This window comes from Populus nigra, chromosome 16, assembly GCF_951802175.1.
Source record: "Populus nigra chromosome 16, ddPopNigr1.1, whole genome shotgun sequence".
Classification (NCBI taxonomy): domain Eukaryota; kingdom Viridiplantae; phylum Streptophyta; class Magnoliopsida; order Malpighiales; family Salicaceae; genus Populus; species Populus nigra.
The window spans coordinates 492756-514524 of record NC_084867.1 but is presented as its reverse complement, the minus strand read 5'-3'; the positions used below and the strand labels follow the sequence as shown (position 1 = coordinate 514524).

General features: G+C 35.7%; 3 protein-coding genes across 6 annotated transcripts; 2 read left to right on the top strand and 1 right to left on the bottom strand.

The window, feature by feature from the left end:
- Nucleotides 1-3096: 3096 nt before the first annotated feature.
- Nucleotides 3097-15017, top strand: LOC133675042 (MAG2-interacting protein 2-like). 4 transcript variants are annotated; one of them, XR_009835327.1, is made up of 13 exons: nucleotides 3097-3335; nucleotides 3422-3635; nucleotides 3744-3954; nucleotides 4039-4250; nucleotides 4944-5919; nucleotides 6434-7407; nucleotides 7819-7907; nucleotides 8187-8546; nucleotides 9172-10408; nucleotides 10571-10836; nucleotides 10931-13753; nucleotides 14080-14148; nucleotides 14255-15017. XR_009835327.1 is itself a non-coding variant. In XM_062096306.1 (11 exons), exons 1-11 carry the CDS (start codon nucleotides 3246-3248, stop codon nucleotides 13544-13546), a joined length of 7245 nt encoding a protein of 2414 aa, XP_061952290.1. In that variant the 5' UTR covers nucleotides 3097-3245; the 3' UTR covers nucleotides 13547-13842. The 4 variants fall into 4 exon arrangements, 2 of the variants coding, with proteins under 2 accessions (XP_061952290.1, XP_061952291.1); XR_009835328.1 differs by lacking the exon at nucleotides 14080-14148; XM_062096306.1 differs by lacking the exons at nucleotides 14080-14148; nucleotides 14255-15017 and having other exon boundaries at nucleotides 10931-13842.
- Nucleotides 14081-14677, top strand: LOC133675981 (probable 6-phosphogluconolactonase 4, chloroplastic). Its single transcript, XM_062097561.1, has 3 exons — nucleotides 14081-14104; nucleotides 14255-14270; nucleotides 14373-14677. Exons 1-3 carry the CDS (start codon nucleotides 14081-14083, stop codon nucleotides 14675-14677), a joined length of 345 nt encoding a protein of 114 aa, XP_061953545.1.
- A 3168-nt stretch (nucleotides 15018-18185) lies between the features above and the next one.
- LOC133675782 (scarecrow-like protein 18) lies at nucleotides 18186-19490 on the bottom strand. The gene has a single exon (XM_062097256.1). The coding sequence runs from the start codon at nucleotides 19488-19490 to the stop codon at nucleotides 18186-18188; it is 1305 nt and encodes a 434-aa protein (XP_061953240.1).
- Nucleotides 19491-21769: the final 2279 nt, after the last annotated feature.

Here is a 21769-nt window from a genome sequence, read left to right as displayed (position 1 = left end):
ATTTGAAACTTTTGCCATCAATCGTATGGGATTTTAAATCATTAAACTTTATGTTTATTTAAGATTGCGGTGAAAAATATTTTTTAATATCAGTATATTTAAATCATTAAAAAATATTAAATTAATATTTTTTAATTAAATATACTTTTAAAAAATGCATAAAAACTTTTTTAAAAAACTTTTTTTTTAGCGCCGCCCCAGACAACCCTTTTCATTTGACAACCAGGGGAGTTTTATTGACAGCTGCTCAGTACCTTGAAAGTGACACCACTATCGAAAATAGTATTGATTATCTAGGAATATAACCCTTATTTGCTAATTTTGCGAAGTGAAATTTCCCTTTTTCTCCTTTTTTTTTTTTTAATTCAGATTGTTAAAGATGGGATCCAAAATTAAACACCGCTTTTCTAAAAAGTTTACTTTTTTATAAAAGTATAATTTTTTTATATGTTTTGAATCGTTTTTACATGCTCATCTTAAAAATAATTTTTAAAAATTAAAAAAATATTATTTTGATATGTTTTGATATGAAAAGTTATTTAAAAAGCAATAACAACTTCACTTTCAAATACCCTCTTGCCCCGGTGTCCCGATAAAAAATATCTTTTACCTTGTTTTAAATTTAATCTCACTCTTCAATTTCTCATCACAACTTTGGGAGATTGATATATTATTTAAGGTATGATCCTTGCATTAGTTAATCTGAAAATATTCTTTATTGTCTAATAAAAATAAATCTCTAAAGTTTTAACATGACAATGATTCAAAGTACTGTTTGCTCTGTGGTGTGACCAAGTTTTTTTTAAAATTTAATTTTTTAGTGTTTTGACGTATTTATGTTAAAAAATAAATTTTAAAAAATTAAAAAAATATATTATTTTGATATATTTCTAAACAAAAAACACTTTAAAAATAACAACTACTAATGAAAGAGATCTGCGTTGAAGTTCATGGATGATCTCTTTCTATCATAAGGTATATGCTCCGATGTCCTCTCATGTAGCAAGTCATGTTGGCAAAATTCTCAGCCATCAGGCAAGATGCTTGCCTAGGAGGATCATGGGACAAGATTCTACAGAACAGTTGACCTTATCTCTGCCTCACAAAAATTCCACCTATCATGGGGAAAAAGGTTGCCTGGATAGATAGATACACCACCAGCAAATTAAATTGTCGGCATTAATTTGCTTCCTTTTCAAGCATTTTATACTGCCAAATTTAAACACTCTGGAGAGCTACCTCCACTCGTTATTGAAATTTTCAGTTTTTATTAGGAATGATTATTTTCGGTTCGGTTCAGTTTTTATTGAAAAAGAATAATCAAACCGATTTTTGTTTTTAAAAAACCAAAACGGTTCAAACTGACCGGTTTCGATTCGGTTTGGTTTTTAGGGCAAAAACCGGTTCAAACTAGTTTAGCTAGATTTTTTCTGGTTTGGCTCGATTTTGGCTCGGTTTTTTCAGTTTGGCTTGGTTTTTTGTAGGTTTGGCTAGAGGTTTTTTCAATTTTAGGCTTATAAAACCGAAATCAAACTAAATTGACCGGTTTTTTTCAAAATTTTAATCAGTTTTTTTTCACGATTCGGTTTTTTCAGTTATTTCTTTTTATTTTCTTGATTTTTCAATTTTTTTATTCACCTCTATTTTTTATGTAATAATTTAGTCATGTCAGGCTTAGTTTTTTGCTTACCGATTCATTCATATTTGCTTACAATAATTTGTTCCACGAACCTAAAATCCAAGAGGTTAACGAACCTGAAATCTAAGAGGTTTCCCACGCTCTTTTAATATTATAAACAAGCAAAATATACAAATAATATAAACAAATATACATAGACAAACGCAAAAGAACTTATAAATATATATTTTGAGTTAATAAAAAGTTAAGACTGGTCATGTAATAATAATTCGTGCCTCAGGTGCAATGATTTTTGCAACTAATACGTCGCAAACCCATTGATTTAGAAGCCTAAGGAAAACAATTCTGCTGCACAAGAGGTTGGGGAATAAATGGATCAGAATTTGGATTTTTCAAGGAATTTTGCAGAGGGAAAGTTGACATTTTTAGAGATTTTGGTGGGGATTTGAGATTTCTAGTTTTGCGACCAACTAGGAGGGAATTAAAAAAGAAAAAAAGAAAAAATGCAAATGGTTTTCATCTGTAAATTGGTAGATAAATAAAATAAAACTCATTAAACGGGATTTCCAGCACTGGATTGTTTGCGAAATAAAATAAAATTTATTTTAAAAACTTGAAACAAAAAAAAGATAAGAAATGGCATTTATTAATCTACCAAATCAATAACTTAATATATATTAAAGCCAATCATTTCTAAGCTCTAAGTGATTAATATAAAATATAATAGAAGGAATTTTAATTTTTGAAACCCTAACTAAATCATATTATAAAAAATAATAACATTATCATTATTATTGTCATTAAAATCAGAATTTTATTAGTTAGAGAGTTGAGAGTATATTTGTTTTTGTATTCAAAACTCTCTTTTGAAAATTTTAATTTTTTTTGTTTTAAATTTTTTAATTTTTTAATTTTAAATTGTTTTGACATGTTGATATTAAAAATAAATTTAAAAAATAAAAAAAATATTATTTTAAAATATTTTTAAATAAAATATGAAATACTATTTTAAAATGAGAAATAAATGGTGGTAGAGATAGGAGGTTAAAAAATTAAAGTGAGAGAGATGTATATTTTTTTTTAAAAAATATTTTGGTGTTCATATTTCTTTTTTTTTATATATAAATTCTAACTTGATTTGATTTGGTTTGGTTTTTAAAAATTAAATAAAATAATCTGGATTTTAATTAAGGTATATCACACTAAAGGAATACCAACAACACCTCATTCATTCCAGACTATCAATTACCAAATTAAATTTTAAAATAATATGAAAAAACTTTACAGCTAGCAATATGTGGAATCCAGCAATTAATTCCACTCCACCAATGGATATATTATATTATTTGGAAAATTCATATTTCCGAAAAAAAATTAAATTCATAATTGGATACCAAGCCCAACAATGATGCTACAAGTAAAGCAAAAACGCCGAAAGTTATTACAAATGGGCTTTAAACGCCCAGTCCTTCCTAATTAGCAATGGGCCTTTCTCTTCAAGTTTAGAGAAAGAAGAAGAAGAAGGAAGCATCACCACCCTCCTCCTTCCTTCTGCCGTTTGTTTCCCCGTCTTGCCACACAGAAACGGCGTCGTCTACCATCGTCAATGGCGGAAGATGAAGTGCTTTACGAGACACGTCTTCATGTCTCCAGACCTTACACTCCTAATTACCCTCCTCTTCAACACTCCAACAAGGTCTCTCGATCTCTCTCTCTTCGCTTTAATCTCTACTTCTTAATCACAATTAACGTATTGATTCTTGTTTTCTGTGAACAATTCAGGTTAACCGGGTCGGTTTTTTGTCGATAATCAAAGATAAATGGAGTGATTACAGAAATTACAATTCTAATAATTCAAGATTAGCGACAAGAATTAAGAGGAATTTGTCGCTGTTTATATCTCCGAGAGGTGAATATGTTGCTGTTGCAAGTGCAAATCAAATTACGATTTTGTCCAAAGAGAATGAGTATCAGCAACCTCACGGCATTTTCACCTGTAAGACTTTAATTCTACTTACGTTTTAAATTACAAGTTCAGATCCTTAATAAGTTTTTTATTCTTATTTTTTTTATTCTGTTGATTTGTTTCTGGATTTTATGTCAGGTAGCAGTGGTGGTGTGTTTACGTGCGGGGTTTGGTCGGAAACTCATGGTGTTTTAGGAGTTGTTGATGATAGTGATACGGTTTATTTTATCAAAGTGAATGGGGAAGAGATTACGAGAATTAGTAGACGGCTGTTAAAAGTGAGTTCGTCAATAGCAGGGTTGATTCCGCAGGATGATGATGATAAGGATGCGCAGCGGCGGTCTTGTTTGTAAGTGTTCACGTATTTGTGTGCTGATCATTTGTAAAGTTAAGTGATTTTGATGGATGATTAATTGGTTGAAAAGTTTTTCAGGTGTAGTTTTGTTATTATCACAGCAGATGGATGTCTTCGTCAAATTGAGATTGGTAAAGAGCCAAGTGCTTCTGTTTCAAATAGTGAGGTGAAGTTGCCGGGGAAGTTTCCTAAGGATGTTTTCTGCTTCGACTATAGTTCGGAATGTTTGTTGCTTGTTGCTGTTGGTAGTGCAGTTGGCCTCTCGGAATCAACTGGTGGAAATTCTGCTGGTATGTTTTAGTAATCTTTGTTTTCATTGTGGTACTTTAGAGTTTGAATTTATAGAGAGGTTTGTGTAATTGATGTAATATGATTCAATAATTGTACATTTGACTTGATAGACACCAGAATGCAATGATTTCTCTAGTTTCTGAACAATATCAGAATTTTGAATATCAATTTATCTTATTTTTCTAACCTTCATGTAGCGGGATGCTTGTCAACTCGTTTAATCTCTTATAATTTTTTTCGAATTATACTGAGTTTAAATTTTCAACTATATTCTATATATGCAAGTACCAAAGCACGTTATTGTTTGTAGCATGACTTGCATTCCTCAAGGGAAGATCTTAGGTTTTAGTCCTGCTAAGCAGATGATTACTTCAATTTTCAGATTTAAATCCTTGTGTCTAGCCCATACATGTGGATACTCACACAGGGTATTGAGATTCTCCATATTTTTCTTTACTCTCTGGAGCATACTAAAATTGGAAAGGAAAAAAGGAATAAAGAAGTAATATTCTAATTGATATTTTGGTTCATGAAATTGTAATGCAATTCGCACAGGCAAAAATGTAGATGGTGAAATTAAAGATGTACAAGACCACCTCAGGCAGCTTGGAAAGTCATTTTTTTTAACTTTCTTTTCCGTTTTAAATCACATCACATGGTTTTTGAATTTATATTCTAATATTTTTTTTCAGGATCTTGCATTCTTTCTCTTTGGTGTATAAGTCAAAACTTTGATTTGGAACCATTGTTTTCTATTCAATTTGAAGGCTTATACTCCAAATCAAAAGATGCCATACTAGCATGTCCAAAGGTGCTAATTTCACCACTTGGCAAGTTTGTCGCCACTTTAGATATATCAGGATGCTTGCACATTTTCAAGATGGATAAAGAAAGCCGTTCACTTTTGATCTTTGCTGGTGAAGAGAAATTAGGTTCACAAGGAACCAGTAACTTAACAAACGGACAGAATGAGCTTTTAAGTGATGTTGTGGATTTTACTTGGTGGTCTGACCACATCATGACTATTGCAAAACGTGGCGGCACTGTGACCATGCTTGATATTGTTACTGGCTTAAAGTTTCAAGAGGACGACCATCTATATTCAATTATTGTTTTGGATAGAATACAGCAGTTTCAAGGACACATCTTTGTTTTAGATAGCAAAATCCCATCTAATCATAGTAGAGAATCAGGTGATGTGCAAGAGCAGATCATGGGAGGCAGAAGTGATCAATTTGATGTTTCCCAGTTGCACTGGAGTCTGATCTCACTTTCTAAGATATCTGTTCCTGAAATGTACCATATCTTAATTAGTAGTCTTAAATATCAAGCTGCCTTGGACTTTGCCAATCGTCATGGCTTGGACAGAGATGAAGTTTTGAAATCTCACTGGTTGCACTCTGGCCAAGGAAAAGATGATATAAATATGTTTTTGTCCAAAATAAAGGATCACAGTTTTGTCATTTCTGAATGTGTTGATAAGGTTGGACCAACAGAAGATGCTGTAAAAGCCTTACTTTCATATGGGCTGCATGTAACTGATCAGTTCTGTTTTTCAGAGTCAAAATCTGATAAAGGGAGCCAGATCTGGGATTTTCGTATCGCTAGACTTCAGCTGTTGCAATTCAGGGACAGGCTAGAGACCTATATGGGGATAAACATGGGCAGGTATTATGTTCTCTGGAAACTCAATGCCTTTCTCCCTCATGGTTTGCAAATAATAATAAGATAGAATGTGGCATCAGATCTGGACAACCATTTTGATATATTTTATGAACCTTTACTTGTGAAACAGGCTAAATACCTTGGTTCACATGCATGCTACACAAGTTCCTACAGATGTTGTAGATAAAAGGACATCCTACTATTCTTTCTTAGATATTGAAGCTGTTTCTATAAGCTACAAGCAGAAAAATCTCATGCAAATTTCATATTGTTGTTTAATTTGGATAATTGAAGATGTTAAATCTACATATATGATTTGATTCTTTTCTTTCATATGTGAAAAACTTTGGTACTATGATTTTATAATGCCATGGGTTTTATTATTCTGCTGTTGTTATTTTTATCATTGCTGGAAGTTTCTTATGTGATTAAAGAAATATTGCATAAAGTATTCTGGAATTACTTTTAAATTATTAGTTGTATTGACTGACTGCATATTGACTTAGTCTTTGTGCAGGTTTTCTGTACAGGAATATAGCAAATTCCGTGTTATACTTGTTAGTGAAGCTGCCACAGCACTTGCTGAAAGTGGGAAAATCGGTGCCCTAAACCTCCTCTTCAAGCGTCATCCGTATTCGCTATCTCCTTCAATGTTGAAAATATTAGCTGCTATTCCTGAAACTGTTCCTGTTCAAACCTATGGGCAGCTTCTTCCTGGGAGATCTCCTCCCCCAAGAATTGCTCTTAGGGAAGAAGATTGGGTAGAATGTGAGGAGATGGTAAACTTTATCAATAGGCCACCGGAGAATCATGAGATTGGCATCCAGCTCCGAACTGAGCCCATTGTCAAACTGTGCCTCGGCTATCTTTGGCCATCATCTAGTGAACTTTCTGAGTGGTACAGGTGTAGAGCTAGAGATATTGATAGCTGTAGTGGCCAGCTTGACAACTGTCTCTTCTTGATTGATTTTGCTTGCCGCAAAGGCATCTCTGAGTTACAGAAGTTTCATGAAGATATTCTATACTTGCACCAGCTCATATATTCAGATGAAAATGATACTGACACATGTTCCAATATGAGCCTTATCTCCTGGGAACAATTATCTGATTATGAAAAATTCAGAATGATGCTTAAGGGAGTGAAAGAGGAAAATGTGGTAAAAAAACTGCATGATAGGGCAATTCCATTTATGCAAAATAGGTTTCACAACATCCCTTTTACTAAAGATCAGGATATAGATGGGCATTTTCCCTCAGTTCACATGGACGATTCATTTCTGGTTAAATGGCTGAAGGAAATTGCTTCGGAGAATAAACTGGACATATGCTTGATGGTTATTGAGGAAGGATGCAGGGAATTGCATGTTAATGGTTTCTTCAAGGACGAGATTGCAGCTGTAGATTGTGCTTTGCAGTGCATTTATTTGTGCACTGTTACAGATAGATGGAGTATTATGGCTGCCTTATTGACAAAGCTCCCACAGAAGCAAGGTAAAGTCTGTGTAATACATATAGATTCTTATTAACCCAAAGATCTAGTTATGGAACTTCCAACTTGACATGGGAATTTGCTAAGAAGATACAGATCATTCCAATTAAGTTCTGCTCTCAAGTTTGGATTGCTTTTAATTTCAGAAGTTGTGTTAACATGGGTTTTCTTTATCGCTTTTCCTGGATCTGGAACTATACTTTCCTTTTTAAGTTCCCCTTGTTTATTCAAGAGTCTTGCCTTTAATGACTATTATATTCTGCTGAAGACCGAGATGTATAGAAAGATCAAAATACACAAACAAATGGCATATGCATTTATGTGTGCATTTTTATTATTGAGATTGTTTGGCTATCTTTGATTTTGGAATTATCAATGATAAAAAAATAATCGATAGCATTTCACCTTAACAGATGTTGGAATATCTATTGAGGGCCTTGAGAAACGACTAAAACTTGCTGAAGGTCATATTGAAGCAGGGAGGCTTTTGGCATTGTATCAGGTTTGTCATTTGTTTTCTATGGCCATGCTTCTTTTGATCTGGGAATTCATTTCAAGCATCAAATAATGGAATCATTAGATATATGTTTCTATTCAGGCATCTTCACTCTCTAACATGCTCTTTACTGTAATTTTGTGGAACAATAATGATAAAGAATTTTTTTCGAGGCTTTCAGCATTCTAAAAGTGAGACTGCAATGCAGATTGTGTGGTCTAGAGCCATTAACTGCTCTTGTAATTTGTTCGCGCTAATGTGATAGCAATGAATTGTTTGTTTCAGGTTCCAAAGCCAATGAAGTTTTTCCTGGAAGCTCATGCAGATGAAAAAGGTGTAAAACAGATTCTTCGTCTTATACTCTCAAAATTTGTTCGGAGACAGCCAGGTCGATCAGATAATGATTGGGCAAACATGTGGCGTGATGTGCAATGCTTGCGAGAGAAGGCTTTTCCTTTCCTTGACCCAGAGTATATGCTTGTGGAATTCTGCAGAGGAATGCTGAAAGCTGGGAAATTTTCTCTTGCAAGAAATTATCTGAAAGGTACAAGTTCTGTAGCCTTAGCATCAGAGAAAGCAGAAAATCTTGTTATTCAAGCAGCACGGGAGTACTTCTTCTCGGCTTCAAGTCTCTCTTGCTCTGAAGTAAGCACACATGTTAAGCTTTGTTATGTCTTGAGATATCTGGCAATAATTTGATATGTTTTCTCTTTATATTTCCATCATAAATCCACTCATTCTGAATTTGAATATTTATTTAGTATGCCATGTTTTGTTTTGCTAGGAATTGTTGGAAAGGCACTCTTGTATGACAGCAGTTATTTTTTATTAGATATCTGTGCAACTGTGAAAATCTTTTGGTTTATTGTTCATTATATGTCAAAATTTTTTTTTCTAGCTATTAACATGTCATATCTTTTTGGTGTGCCTATTTTCACGATGCTATAACACACTTATGGAATAAGTAATGGTAACATATGTTATAGTTTTTTCTAAATTTTTTTACAAGCAACATTATAATATACAGTAATGTTTTCATCATTGTTATGGGGTGCTATTGAGGTATATATACTATTACAAATTTAAATATTTATATATAATCATATTAAAAAAAAGCTCTGTAAATTCTTTTATTATCGCTATTGTATGGTAGTAATTCTGGCTTATTTAGATTTATATTCTAATTGAATTCCAGCTGACATTGATTCGTTTGTCAAATGGCTATCTTCCTGTATAAATTGATTGATTATGTTTCTGCAACTTGTTTCAGATCTGGAAGGCCAAGGAATGCCTTAATTTATTTCCAAATAGCAGATATGTTCAGACAGAGGCTGATTTAATTGATGCTCTCACTGTTAAACTTCCCTACCTTGGAGTGACTCTACTACCTATGCAGTTCAGGCAAATAAAGGATCCTATGGAGATCATCAAAATGGCAATCACTAGCCAAGCTGGAGCTTATCTACACGTTGATGAACTCATTGAGGTTGCCAAACTTCTTGGGTTGAACTCTTCAGATAATATATCTACTGTCCAGGAAGCTATTGCTAGAGAAGCTGCAGTTGCAGGTGATCTGCAATTGGCATTTGATCTCTGCCTTGTTCTTGCCAAAAAAGGGCATGGTCCTGTTTGGGATCTATGTGCTGCAATAGCAAGGGGTCCTGCCCTTGAAAATATTGATATAGGCTCTCGAAAGCAGCTGCTAGGTTTTGCTTTGAGTCATTGTGACGAGGAATCTATTGGTGAGTTGCTTCATGCGTGGAAAGATCTTGATATGCAAGGCCAGTGTGAGAATTTGTCTATCTTGACTGGGACAATGCCGTCCAGCTTCTCAGATCAAGGTTCCTCCATTACATCACTCCCAGCTCATGGAATAGAAGAAATAGTTGACCTCAAAGATTGCTCTGAACTGGTTGGAGGAGCAGGCAGTGGACATCAAGAAGTTTGTTTCAGTAACATTAAAAATACACTTTCTATTGTTACTAAAAACTGGCATGTGGATAGTGGAACTGATCTGGAATCTTTTTTGCGGGAAAATGGAAAACTTCTATCTTTTGCCACTATTCAACTCCCATGGCTGCTTGAATTAAGTAAGAAAGCAGAAAATGGTAAGAAATTTTCCAACTTTATTCCTGGAAAGCATTATGTCAGCATAAGAACAGAAGCTGGGGTAACTATCCTGTCCTGGCTGGCAAGAAATGGTTTTGCTCCCAGAGATGATGTTATTGCCTCTCTGGCAAAATCAATCATAGAACCACCTGCTACTGAAGAGGAAGACATCACAGGGTGCTCTTTCTTATTGAATCTCGTGGATGCCTTTAGTGGAGTAGAAATAATAGAAGAGCAGCTAAAGATGCGGGAGAATTACCAAGAAATTTGTAGCATCATGAATGTGGGAATGACATACAGTTTATTACATAACTCTGGAGTTGAGTGCAAGGGTCCGGCTCAGAGGAGAGAGCTGCTGCTGAGGAAGTTTAAAGAGAAGCACAAACTACCTAGTTCAGGTGATTGGATTTAGTCCTTTACATGACTTGAAAAATCTACTTGGCATACAATTTCAATATGACCCTATTTATAATATCATCTCTTAATAAAATAACACTAAATGTTATTTCCAGTGCAATGATGGTATTTCTCCTGTTTGTTGTTTTGCCTATTGAATGCAGATGAAATGACCAAAATGGATGAAGTACAGTCCACGTTTTGGAGGGAATGGAAGTTCAAATTAGAAGAAAAAAAACGCGTAGCAGAACAATCTAGAGAGTTGGAGAAAATCATTCCTGGAGTTGAAACTGGGCGTTTTCTGTCTGGTGACCTTGACTACATCAAGAGTGCTATTTTCTCCTTGATTGAATCAGTAAAGGTGGAAAAGAAGCACATTATAAGGGACGTGTTAAAATTGGTCGATGCCTATGGATTAAATCACACTGAGGTATTTTAGTGTGTCTGTAAATATCTTTATGCTTGGAGGAGACATCTACTTGCTCTCTTGACTTGTTATACAATGTATTTTCTCTGTTCTGCAGGTGCTACAATGGCATCTAAGTTATTTTCTTGTTTCTGAGGTTTGGACTGATGATGATATTAAGGCTGAAATTTCAGAGGTCAAGGAAGAAATAGTTGGCTGTGGTTCTGAAACCATCAAAACTATCTCCTTGGTTGTATACCCTGCAATTGATGGGTGCAACAAAATACGCCTTGCTTGTATATATGGCCTCCTCTCTGATTGCTACTTGCGGCTGGAAGAAACCAAAGAATCATTGTCAACAGCTCATCCAAATTCATCAAATTTGTCTGCTCTTGAATTAGCTCATTTGTACAAGGTGTTTGAGCAAGAATGTCAAAGGGTTTCCTTTATTAATAACCTAAACTTTAATAATGTTGCTGGATTAGATGGTTTAAATTTGCAGTCTTTCCGAAATGAAGTCTTTTCACATGTTGATGAATTTAGCGTGGAAGCCTTGGCAAAAATGGTACAAGCATTGGTCAGTATCTACACTGATTCAGTACCGGAAGGTCTCATACTGTGGCCAGATGTCTACAAACATTATGTGATGAGTTTATTGATGAATTTGGAAAATAGAGTTAGAACAGAGTTTGATGTCAGAAATGCTGAAAATTTTCAGGACTTTATGAGTCGACTGGAGCAAACCTATGATTTTTGTAGAACATATATCAGGCTTTTGGCACTTTCAGATTCTTTAGATATTATGAAGCAATACTTCACAGTGATTATACCACTGCATGATTCTCATGAGAGTATACCAGATAACTCAAAATGGCAGGATTGCCTCATCATCCTCTTGAACTTTTGGCTTAAGTTGAGCGAAGAAATGCAGGAAATGGCATTAAATGAGAGGTCAGTTGGAAAATTCAGGTTTGATCCAGAGTTCTTATCTAGTGGTCTGAAGGTTTTTATGAGGATGATGATGGAGGACAGTGTTTCACCAAGTCAGGTCTGGGGTACCTTAATTGGTTATGCAAGTTGTGGTTTAATTGGTGATTTTTCTGTTGAGATACCAATTTTCTGCAGATCTATGTTATATGCTGGTTGCGGGTTTGGAGCCATTTCAAAAGTATTCTTGGAAGCAATGTCGAAGTGTGCCATCAGTTCAGCTCCAACTGCTGACAATGAATCCCTGGATCTTCCTCATCTCTATATAAATATGTTGGAGCCGATTCTAAGAGATTTGGTTGATGGATCCCATGACCACCAGAATTTGTATCAATTTTTGTCATCTCTGAGTAAGTTGGAAGGTCAAATAGAGGATTTGCAAAGAGTCAGGCATGCAGTTTGGGAAAGAATGGCCCAATTCTCTCATAATTTGGAGCTCCCTAGCCATGTTCGAGTTTATGTTCTAGAGATTATGCAGTTCATAACAGGTAGAAACATTAAGGGCTTCCCTACAGAGCTAGAATCTAATCTATTATCATGGGAAGGATGGGATGGGTTGCTCTCTACCAGTAAAAAGAGTGAGACTTCTGCAAATCAGGGGTTGCCTGATCATATAGATACTTCTAGCAGGTTTACAAGTACACTGGTTGCCCTCAAATCATCTCAGCTTGCATCCTCCATATCCCCTAGGATAGAAATTACCCCTGATGATCTCGTGAATATTGAGACTGCAGTCTCTTGCTTCTTGAAGTTGTGTGCATCTTCCTGTACAGAACCTCATTTTGATGCATTGATAGGCATTTTAGAAGAGTGGGAAGGTTTTTTTGTAACGGCAAAAGATGAAGTAGATACCACAGAAGCAGAAAATTGCTGGAGTAATGATGGCTGGGATGAAGGATGGGAAAGCTTTCAGGACGAAGAACCTCCTGAGAAAGAGAAGACAGAGAATTCTAATCATGTTCATCCTTTACATGTTTGTTGGATGGAAATTATCAAAAAGCTCATCGGGTTGTCCCAGTTTAAGGATGTGTCAAGGCTGATTGATCGATCACTTTCAAAAACTTATGGAATATTGCTTGATGAAGATGATGCTAGGAGCTTGAGCCAGGCTGTACTTGAGAAGGATTCTTTTATGGCTCTAAAAATGGTGCTTCTTCTGCCTTATGAAGCAATACAGTTGCAGTGTTTGGATGTAGTTGAAGACAAGCTGAAACAAGGAGGGATTTCAGACTTGGCTGGCAGGGACCATGAGTTCTTAATGCTCGTGTTATCTTCTGGGGTTATCTCAACTATAATCGCCAAACCCTCTTACAGCACCACTTTCTCTTATCTCTGCTATTTGGTTGGGAATTTCTCACGCCAGAGTCAGGAAGCTGAGTCATCAACAATCATGAACAACGGAACAAATGAACATGTAAACACAGAGAAAGACGTGTTATTACTTTTCAGAAGAATCATGTTCCCCTGCTTCATTTCAGAGCTTGTGAAGGGCGATCAGCAGATCCTAGCAGGATTTCTCATTACCAAATTTATGCACACAAATCCTTCTCTCAGTCTCATTAACATCACAGAGGCTAGTCTTAGTAGGTACTTGGAGAGGCAGCTCCATGCACTGCAGCAAGCTGACTTTTCTGCTGAGGAGATAATTTCCTGTGAAATGTTTAAGAATACAGTTTCCAGATTGACTATCAAGTTGCAAGATCTGATCCAGTCTGCATTGCCATTGATTTCTAGCAATGCTAGATGATAGGCTTGTTAGAAGATTTTCATGTCAGAATAGCAGTTGTATAAACTATCTTATGAACTCTTCATTTTTGCCCCTGAAGAGGGGTAGAGAGGGTTTGATTTTAAGAAACCCATCTAGATCACAACACACGTGTGTGCATTGTTCCTTCCCTGGTTTTGTAAAAGAAGATAGGGTTAGCCTGGTTCTTCGGTCCACTGGCCTTTCCCAGTAAGATTTTTCAATTTTGCAACCTGGAATCGCTTGAACTTTTTTATTTTGTGTTTCAACTGTAGTATATTTTTGAACCTGTTTTTTCACATCAACTGTAGGTAATTTAGTTCTTAAGGAGATATATAAAGACCTGAATTGGATTGGCGTATTCATGAGAATTTAATTTAGATAGACTATTATTTGTCTAAGCCAATGTGTTTAACCACTAAATGTATTGGAAAGCCTACTGCTATAACATTCATTTATAGTCTTTTTGTTTGAAATGTTTCCATGGCCTTTTCCTTCAACTGTGTTTATTATGTTGAGTTTCTTCTCTTGGGCAGTATGGGAGAGCTGGAAATTTATCTGGTTTGAAAGAGTAACAATCCATTTTGTTTGTGATAAAGGACAATGTGAGCTTGAACCCTTTTCTTTTGTGGATAATCTATATTTCTATGCTGATAAATGTCATTTTTTGAGGAAATAAACTTATTTGTTTTTCCCTTGAATGTTTTGCAGGTACCAATCCTCCCAGGTGATGCTTATGCTCAACGATGCCTTGTCAGCTGAGGGTGTACCTGATCAATTCATTGAGTGGAAACCTGTCTCAAACTTTTGGTTTATACGGGCGTGATAGATAAATCTTCATTGAGTGGACTCCCAAAGTTTGATCGGATGCTTATGGGCACGGGTCCGGATGGGCATGTAGCTTCTCTTTTCCCTAGACATCCACTGATCCTCAAGGAAAATCAGGAATGGGTTACACCAGTCTCTCCAAAACCACCTCCAGAGAGAATCACCTTCACTTTCCCTGTGATCAATTCTTCTGAACATATTGCACTTGTGTGTGGCGCTGGTAAAGCTGGGGTGGTGGAATCAGCAGTGGGAAATAGTCAGAATTCTGATGCAAATGATTCAAAGCTGCAGGATTGCATGTGTTAGCTGATGATTTCATCCCGTCCAAGTATATAGAACTAGCAGCATGTTTGTTTTCTCCTGTGCGGTTGATGATCAACAATGGACGTGCCTTCAGAATACAGAGATTCGCCTCCCAGTCCTCAACCTTCCTGCCTGTGGAGTTCTCAGGGGCGATAATATCTTGTCAGCTTTTCCAAAGTTCACACACACACACACACACACACCCACACCATTTTCTGTCATAAATCTCTAATGATTGTTTTAATTAGCTTAATTGTTGTTTGATAATGACCAACACCCTTAATATACATAGCTTTTGATAAAAACTTTTTATCAAAATAATAATATTTTTTAAATTCATCAATGTTGATATGGCCATGTTTTACTAAGTTAATTGAATTACAAGTTAATCAATATTTAGTTTCATCAGGTCAATTTTGGGTTCAAATTAAACCTCTAATCTAATTTAGATTTTGAATCATGGATTTCTTAGATTTGAATTATAGATTAAATTGGACTTACCCTTTGGACCAACCATGATTCCCATTCGTTTACCCTTTCAAAGCCCGAAGACGTACAGGTTGCCTTAGTCTTAACCATTCACGACTTCTGTGTAACCCGTAACTTAGCCAAGCTCCCTACTAAATTTCATATCTGGCATCATGCCATAAGCATGCCTCATTTGCGTCGTCAAATATTTGCAGGGCTTTCTTCTACAATGGAAATAAACCTTTTCTCTCTTTTGTTTTGGAGTTTCATTGGGCTGCGCTAAACAAAAACTTACCCAGCAGAGGGCTGTACTGCTACTCTTCAAGTATTTTAATTAACATTAGGACAGTGTGTGTGTGTGTGTGTTAGATTATTTGAAATTTAAGTTTGATTCTGTGGTCTTCTGTCCGTTTGTCAACAACAATTTCAGTACTTCTCGTTGATTTAATTAATGCGATCCAGCTTTACCACTTCAATTACTTTTGTTATTATTTGTGTCCTTTCATATTATATCCAATTTAGAGTGATGCTGAGAGATTTCTTACGTAAATCTACCTATAGTTGAAGGACAACATGCTAGCTTTCCGACATGTTGTGCCCAAGTACAAGAGATCTTGAGCCGAAATGAATGGCTAACTACTCATGTCAAGAAATATTGATGACAGAGGACAGGAGGATAGGGATATAAGCTCTCCCTTTCGTGTGTACAACGTATACCTATGATTCATATGCTTATTAATTATGAAAAGCAGCTAGATATTTGGATTTTATATTAGCCATATAATTTCTAATAAGGATTAGGGTTTCGGTGGAGGAATTGTATACAAAAAAATACCTAGCTTAATTTTTCTGTACGAATTTGATAATTAAGTAAATATAGTTGTAATTTTAAAGATTGTGAAATTCTAAGCTCTTCTTTTCCATTATGCGCGGCGTAAACTCATCGCATTTACATGATCCTCAATAAACTTGTATTCCATGTATGTTTTAGTTGGCTCATTTTCTCCTTGCATTAAAATATCTTTAATTAGTTTGAGCTTGCATACGAGTAACCCTTCCTGGAAAATGCTCTGAGAAAAAGATGACAGCTGCTTCCATTCCATCTACAAAGCTGATCATCTCACCAAATACTCGCTTGTTTTAAGTGTTACTATTGAACCATGATCCTGCTTAAATACCCACACAGTTCTGTCAAAAACTCATCATTCACCTTAGCAATATTCATCATATTTGTGTGTGTGTGTGTGATGAATGGTCGTTGTTCCCTTACATATTGTGTTGGTTCCTGTTGATGACGCCTCGCTAATTAATTGGCTTGAATTCTTATTGCATGAGTTGATATGGAATTGGCACCAAAGGGACAATAATACTGCAGACAAGTTCAGAAACAAATCTTAGACATTTGTTGTCACTGCTACTTTGTTTTGGGAATTATTGTTCTTATTTCTTGTTTATAATATAATTTCTAAAAGCATTATATACTGTCATGGAAATAGTCAGTAGGCAACCATCATCTTTAATTTTTTTTTTTATCAAGCAACATATGAATCGATGTGGATTTCAGTTTTGAATTTTTTTTTATTAGTCCCTTGCAATTTAAATAAAAGTTGAGGTCCTAACTCTCACTTCTTCTTCTCAATTCAACACAATATAAAATTATTGAATACATACATATATATATATGAAGAGTTGCTTATTAGTGACCAAGAGTGAGACTATCTAGGAGAGATAGAAAGAGACCTAGTATACATGAGTTGCTTATTGCTTATAGTGTAAATAGTACTCTTGCATGTATGATCAAATGCCAGATGAGTTAGTAGTGATGATAGAAATAGGAAAAGCAGAGGGCAGCAGCAGCAGCACGGCAGGAGATTACGTCTCCATGGGTGCACCAACCCTAGCTAGCGGTAGCTAAGCCGTATAACATGTCTTTGGCTTGAACACGCAAACTAAGATTTTAGATTTTTCCATGCTAGCTAGTGACCATCTTATCAGTGTCAGCTATCGGAGAGGAACCATTAGTAAGCTGCTAAAAGCTTATCGTGCCATCTTTCTTCTGTTTTTTTTTTTTTTTTTTATATGGAGATTGTGATAAATTACAAGACCAAGAAACCACAAGACCATCTTTCTTCTACCTTCTCCTAATTAATTCTCTAATAAATTGCAGCCCTTCCCTTCCTGGCATCATTATGCCAATGGCCATGCAAAGAGGTGCATGCTTAGAAAATATGGGAGAATTTTAAATATAGTGCAGGCTTATAAGTTTTCATGTGTTGCATGCATGGCATTAGAGGAGGCAAGGTATAGGCAAGAAAAAGGTTTATTTTGGTAACTTCGATGATTTTGTTGCTGGGGAGACAAAGGGCAGATATTAGGGTACCGATTAATGGTGCGAGAATGAAAGACAGCAATAGGAATATACGGGTAACTTGGTGCTAAAAACAAGAAGAAAACCCTAGTTCAAGCTCATGTTCATCCATCCCCTCGGTCTAAAAAGTTGAAACCACAGCTACCTAGCTAGATAGCTAGCTATATTCAACAAGACAAAGGAATTTCGGGAAACAATTGCGGGCTCTTCTCTCGTCATTTTCTTGCAAATTAGTAAAACTGATCAAGCATCACCATGGATAGAGCTTATGTATATTCCAATAAAGTAAAGCTAGCATTATTAATTATCATTAAAGATTGAAACATATATAACAACCGCAACATTGCACTACTATTTAATTAATTAGCAGGCAAACAAGATAATCTTCTGAGAAAATGCTTTGAGACTGCTTAATTTGTCAGTGGAAACTGACTGTCACCTTCCTCGATGTATAATATTGATGCTGTGTTCATGACAAATACAAAACATCGATCGTTCTAGCTGAATTAATTAATTAAGAAACAAAGAAATTAAAAAGTTTACTCCTGATCTAAATATAAGACAGATAATTATTACTATATTCATACAGGATCAGAACTAGCATTGATCATTTATAAGAGGAGACATTAATGATTAATTAGAAGAAGGCTATTGATATTTTAGCATGCATGCTAGCTAGTGCCAGGAAGAGATAGAGAAGAGGGAATGATTCTGCCAACCTAAGAAGAAAGAATTTTTGAGAATCTGAAGCTGATAACCCTCTGAAGGATAATGGAGCCTTAGCAAGAGCTTGGCCTGCGAAAGTGCAAAGGGACTCAATGGAACTTTGTTAAATCCTACACTCTTCAGCATCATTTCCCAAGTCTCAAACTTCTGGTGCCTTTCTCTTCTTCCTTCTCCCTCTGCTGCTACTATGTCCAATATCTCTCTCCCAAACCATATCTGCTCAACTGCCAGTCTCTCCCTGTTGTTTGGTGGGAGGGTTGCCTCTAGGGAGTCAAAGAGAGCTTTGTAGTGATCCAAGGCCTCCAGGAATCTGTGCAAGAAGAAAGGCTGGTTGTGGTTGGCTTCCCTTTCAGCAACAGTCACCACCTTAGGGTTCAAGGCCTTGATTTTATGGAGAAAAAGGAGGAGTTCGCGAGAATCATCCTTAAGGAACCTGTGAAGATACAACACGCAGTTCACGGCTAGGGCTTCATCTGGGAGAAGAGTAATTGCTGAAGGGAGATAGAGGGCAAGAGTGGTAGGGTCATTGTTGAGAAGAAGAAGAGGATGGAATTGGAACCTGAGGCCCAAGGACTGAGCAAATTTCAAAAGGCGGTCTCCAGTCCTGTGTAGAATGTTCAAATCATGTCCAGTTCCAGTGATTCGAAGCATAGGAGGAGGATGGAGAGTGTTGTTGGGTCGATCAGCTAAAGCTTGCATCAATGGAGGCCATTGCACCCCATGCATGATATCAAAGTCTATGATGTGAATGGCTTGCTGCCCTCCTTGTACGGCTTCCAAGATAGCCTGATTGGCTGTTAGATGGCTGAATCTTATGAATGGGGTGATCTGATTCAAGGACAAATAGCAAGATCGAAGAGTCTCCTGATCCGAATCATAGCTGTTCAACATCTTATTATTAGTACCACAAGGAGGAGAAGTATGAACTATGTTGTTGACATTGAAAACATGAGGAGCAGGAGCAGGACTAGTGGGGATGCCATGGCGATCGAGGCGGAGAGAAAGGGCTCGAACGAATTGATAAACCAACCTCTCAATAGAGTCACCATAAGGAGAAGAGTTGGAGGACAAAATGGAGAGGAGGCGTTTCGCGGCGGAGTAGTCAGATTGAGAGATGAGGTCTGCACAAGTGACTAGCAATTGACGCAATTGAAATGCTGTTTGTGGCCGCGGAATCTCTTCTTCTTGACCTTGAACGTGGGAAGTAGATGAACTCATGAGTTGTGACTGTGACTGCAACTGTGAGCCAAGCATAGTGATCTATGCTAGAATCCAGCTGGTGACCTGCCTTGGCTGAAGCTTAAATTAATGCATCAGGTCAAGGGTTCTTTCACAGCTGGTAAAAAAAAGAAAAAAGATTTATCAAACAGTGAACCGTAAAATGTAGCTTGTGCTGAGCTTGGTGTGAAAAAGGGAAATTAATTAATGGCGACAGAAACCAGCAGTCGGTCGTGGGTTGACATGGGCAGCAGGAGAGATGAAAACCAATCAAATACATTCGTGATTCGTCTGCCTCTACCTGCTACTGCTGCAGCAGCAGCTGCACGTCCCATAGCTCATCTTGCTCCAAGCTAGCAAGATACTCCAGTAATTAATTAATTCTGTGTGTAATGGTGCATGCACTAATTAGACGTCGACTGTTCTTTCTAGCCACCTCTTTCTTAATTAGGTGGATCAATTCTAAGGATAGACGCTGTAATTAAAAATATTTTTTTCTCCTTTTTAATTAATTCTATGAGTTACCAGTATAAGAACTATATTTTAAAAATAATATTAAGAAGAATTAGTCTTAATTGACACAGGATTATTAAAAAAGATATTATCTGCAGATATTAAAATAAAAAAATAATAATTAGGTGGACCTCTCTAAGTAAATGTCATGTTACAGGTAGGTAGACGTGGTACGACGTACGATCCTGAAGGAACAGTGAATCCCATCAATCTTTGTGTTGTGTTGCAGACTTTGGAATTTGCTCAGGGCCCGGGAAATTATATAATTATTATATATGGAATGTGTTTGATGAGTGTTTTTTGGCCGGTAGTTTTTGCCCCTTTTTTACACAAAAAAAATTGCTATTTATTTTAAAAATTATTAAATTATTGTTTTTATACATGCTTTTTTTAAATGAATTTGATATGAAACTAAAAATATAAAAAAATTATTTTAATATATTTTTAATTAAAAAAACACGTCCAATGTTAAGCTAGATTCCTTTTATGAATTGAAAATTTCATAATGATCGAGTGTTGATTTGAAAATCTTTCTTCTTTAAGCTAAAGCAGTGATATATATAAACAAGTGATGAAATTAAACTGCATTCGACAATTAAACTATGAAACAGAAGCGTAAACAAACGCTATCATCAAGGATTTCAAGTTTAGATTATCATAATTTTAAAAATTATTTAATTTTTATTATTTAAACTTATTTTTTTATATCGAATTATGTTGAAAATTTAGGTTTAAAAAAGCTATAATTTATAAATATTTTAATCTATTTCTATAAACTTCAATAATAAAAAAAGGAATACAAAATTCATCACTCTTTGTTAGCATGGTACACCATGGTAATAATAGTTTATTAATTTGAAAATGTAATACATATTATTTTTTAATTTATTTTATATTGAAAATATATATTAAAATAATATTTTTTATTTTCTAAAATTTATTTTTAATATTAATATATCAAAATTAATTTTAAAATATAAAAAAATAATTTTAAACAAAAATTTTAAAAACTTTTGAGAAACCAGTTTCAACAGTACTCCACTACCCTTCGTGAGGGTGCAAAAGGAATTAATGTTGGATGATCCAAACTTAATACGTCCAAGATTGCAATAATTACAGGTGGGCCGAGGTAGAGAGCATCAATAGTCTTGTATGATTACAAATAAGTGAGTATTGACAGAAATAGAAAAAGCAGAGTTCAGCAGCTGCAGCAGAAGCAGCAGCAGGAGGAGGAGGAGGGTAACGTCTGAATCAGATTGAAAGCTATATATTATATAAAAAATAAAGGGAATGATTTGATTCTATCTATCACTATTCATGGCTTGCAAATGCAATGGCATGCCATGCGTGCACTAACCCTAGCTAGCTAGATATAGTCATAACTTGAACACGCGAACTAAAAGTTATAGGGACTATCTCATCAGTGTCAGCTATCAAAGAGGAAGCAGCAGCAGCAGCAGCAGCTTGCTGCTAAAAGCTTGTGGTGACAAAACAAGATAAATAAATAACCATGGACGTACAGGACACGACAGAGATCCATCATCCATCCCTAGCTTACAGGAGAGCAGGAGGAGGGTTTTGATCACATGTGTGTGTGTGTGGTTTGCATGGTGTTAGAGGAGGCAAGAAAAAGGTCTATTTAGGGAAGTTCGATGATTTTGTAGTGGTTCAGGGGACAGGGGATAAATATGAGCTAGCGCTAATTAATTAACGGTGTTAATCTGGAAGACAGCAATGGGTATATAGTGAGGAAAACAAGAAGATGCTGCCTGCAATATACTTAAAGTTAGAGATTGTAGGAG

What these genes read in the sequence shown, in the direction of transcription:
- LOC133675981 (XM_062097561.1), top strand. Translation starts at nt 14,081, where the DNA reads ATGGGAGAGCTGGAAATTTATCTG.
- LOC133675042 (XM_062096306.1), top strand. Translation starts at nt 3,246, where the DNA reads ATGGCGGAAGATGAAGTGCTTTACGAGACACGTCTTCATGTCTCCAGA. An exon ending in ACCTCACGGCATTTTCACCT is followed by an intron (nt 3,636 to 3,743) that starts GTAAGACTTTAA and finishes ATTTTATGTCAG; the next exon opens with GTAGCAGTGGTGGTGTGTTT. An exon ending in CAAGTCTCTCTTGCTCTGAA is followed by an intron (nt 8,547 to 9,171) that starts GTAAGCACACAT and finishes AACTTGTTTCAG; the next exon opens with ATCTGGAAGGCCAAGGAATG.
- LOC133675782 (XM_062097256.1), bottom strand. Translation starts at nt 19,490, where the DNA reads ATGCTTGGCTCACAGTTGCAGTCACAGTCACAACTCATGAGTTCATCT.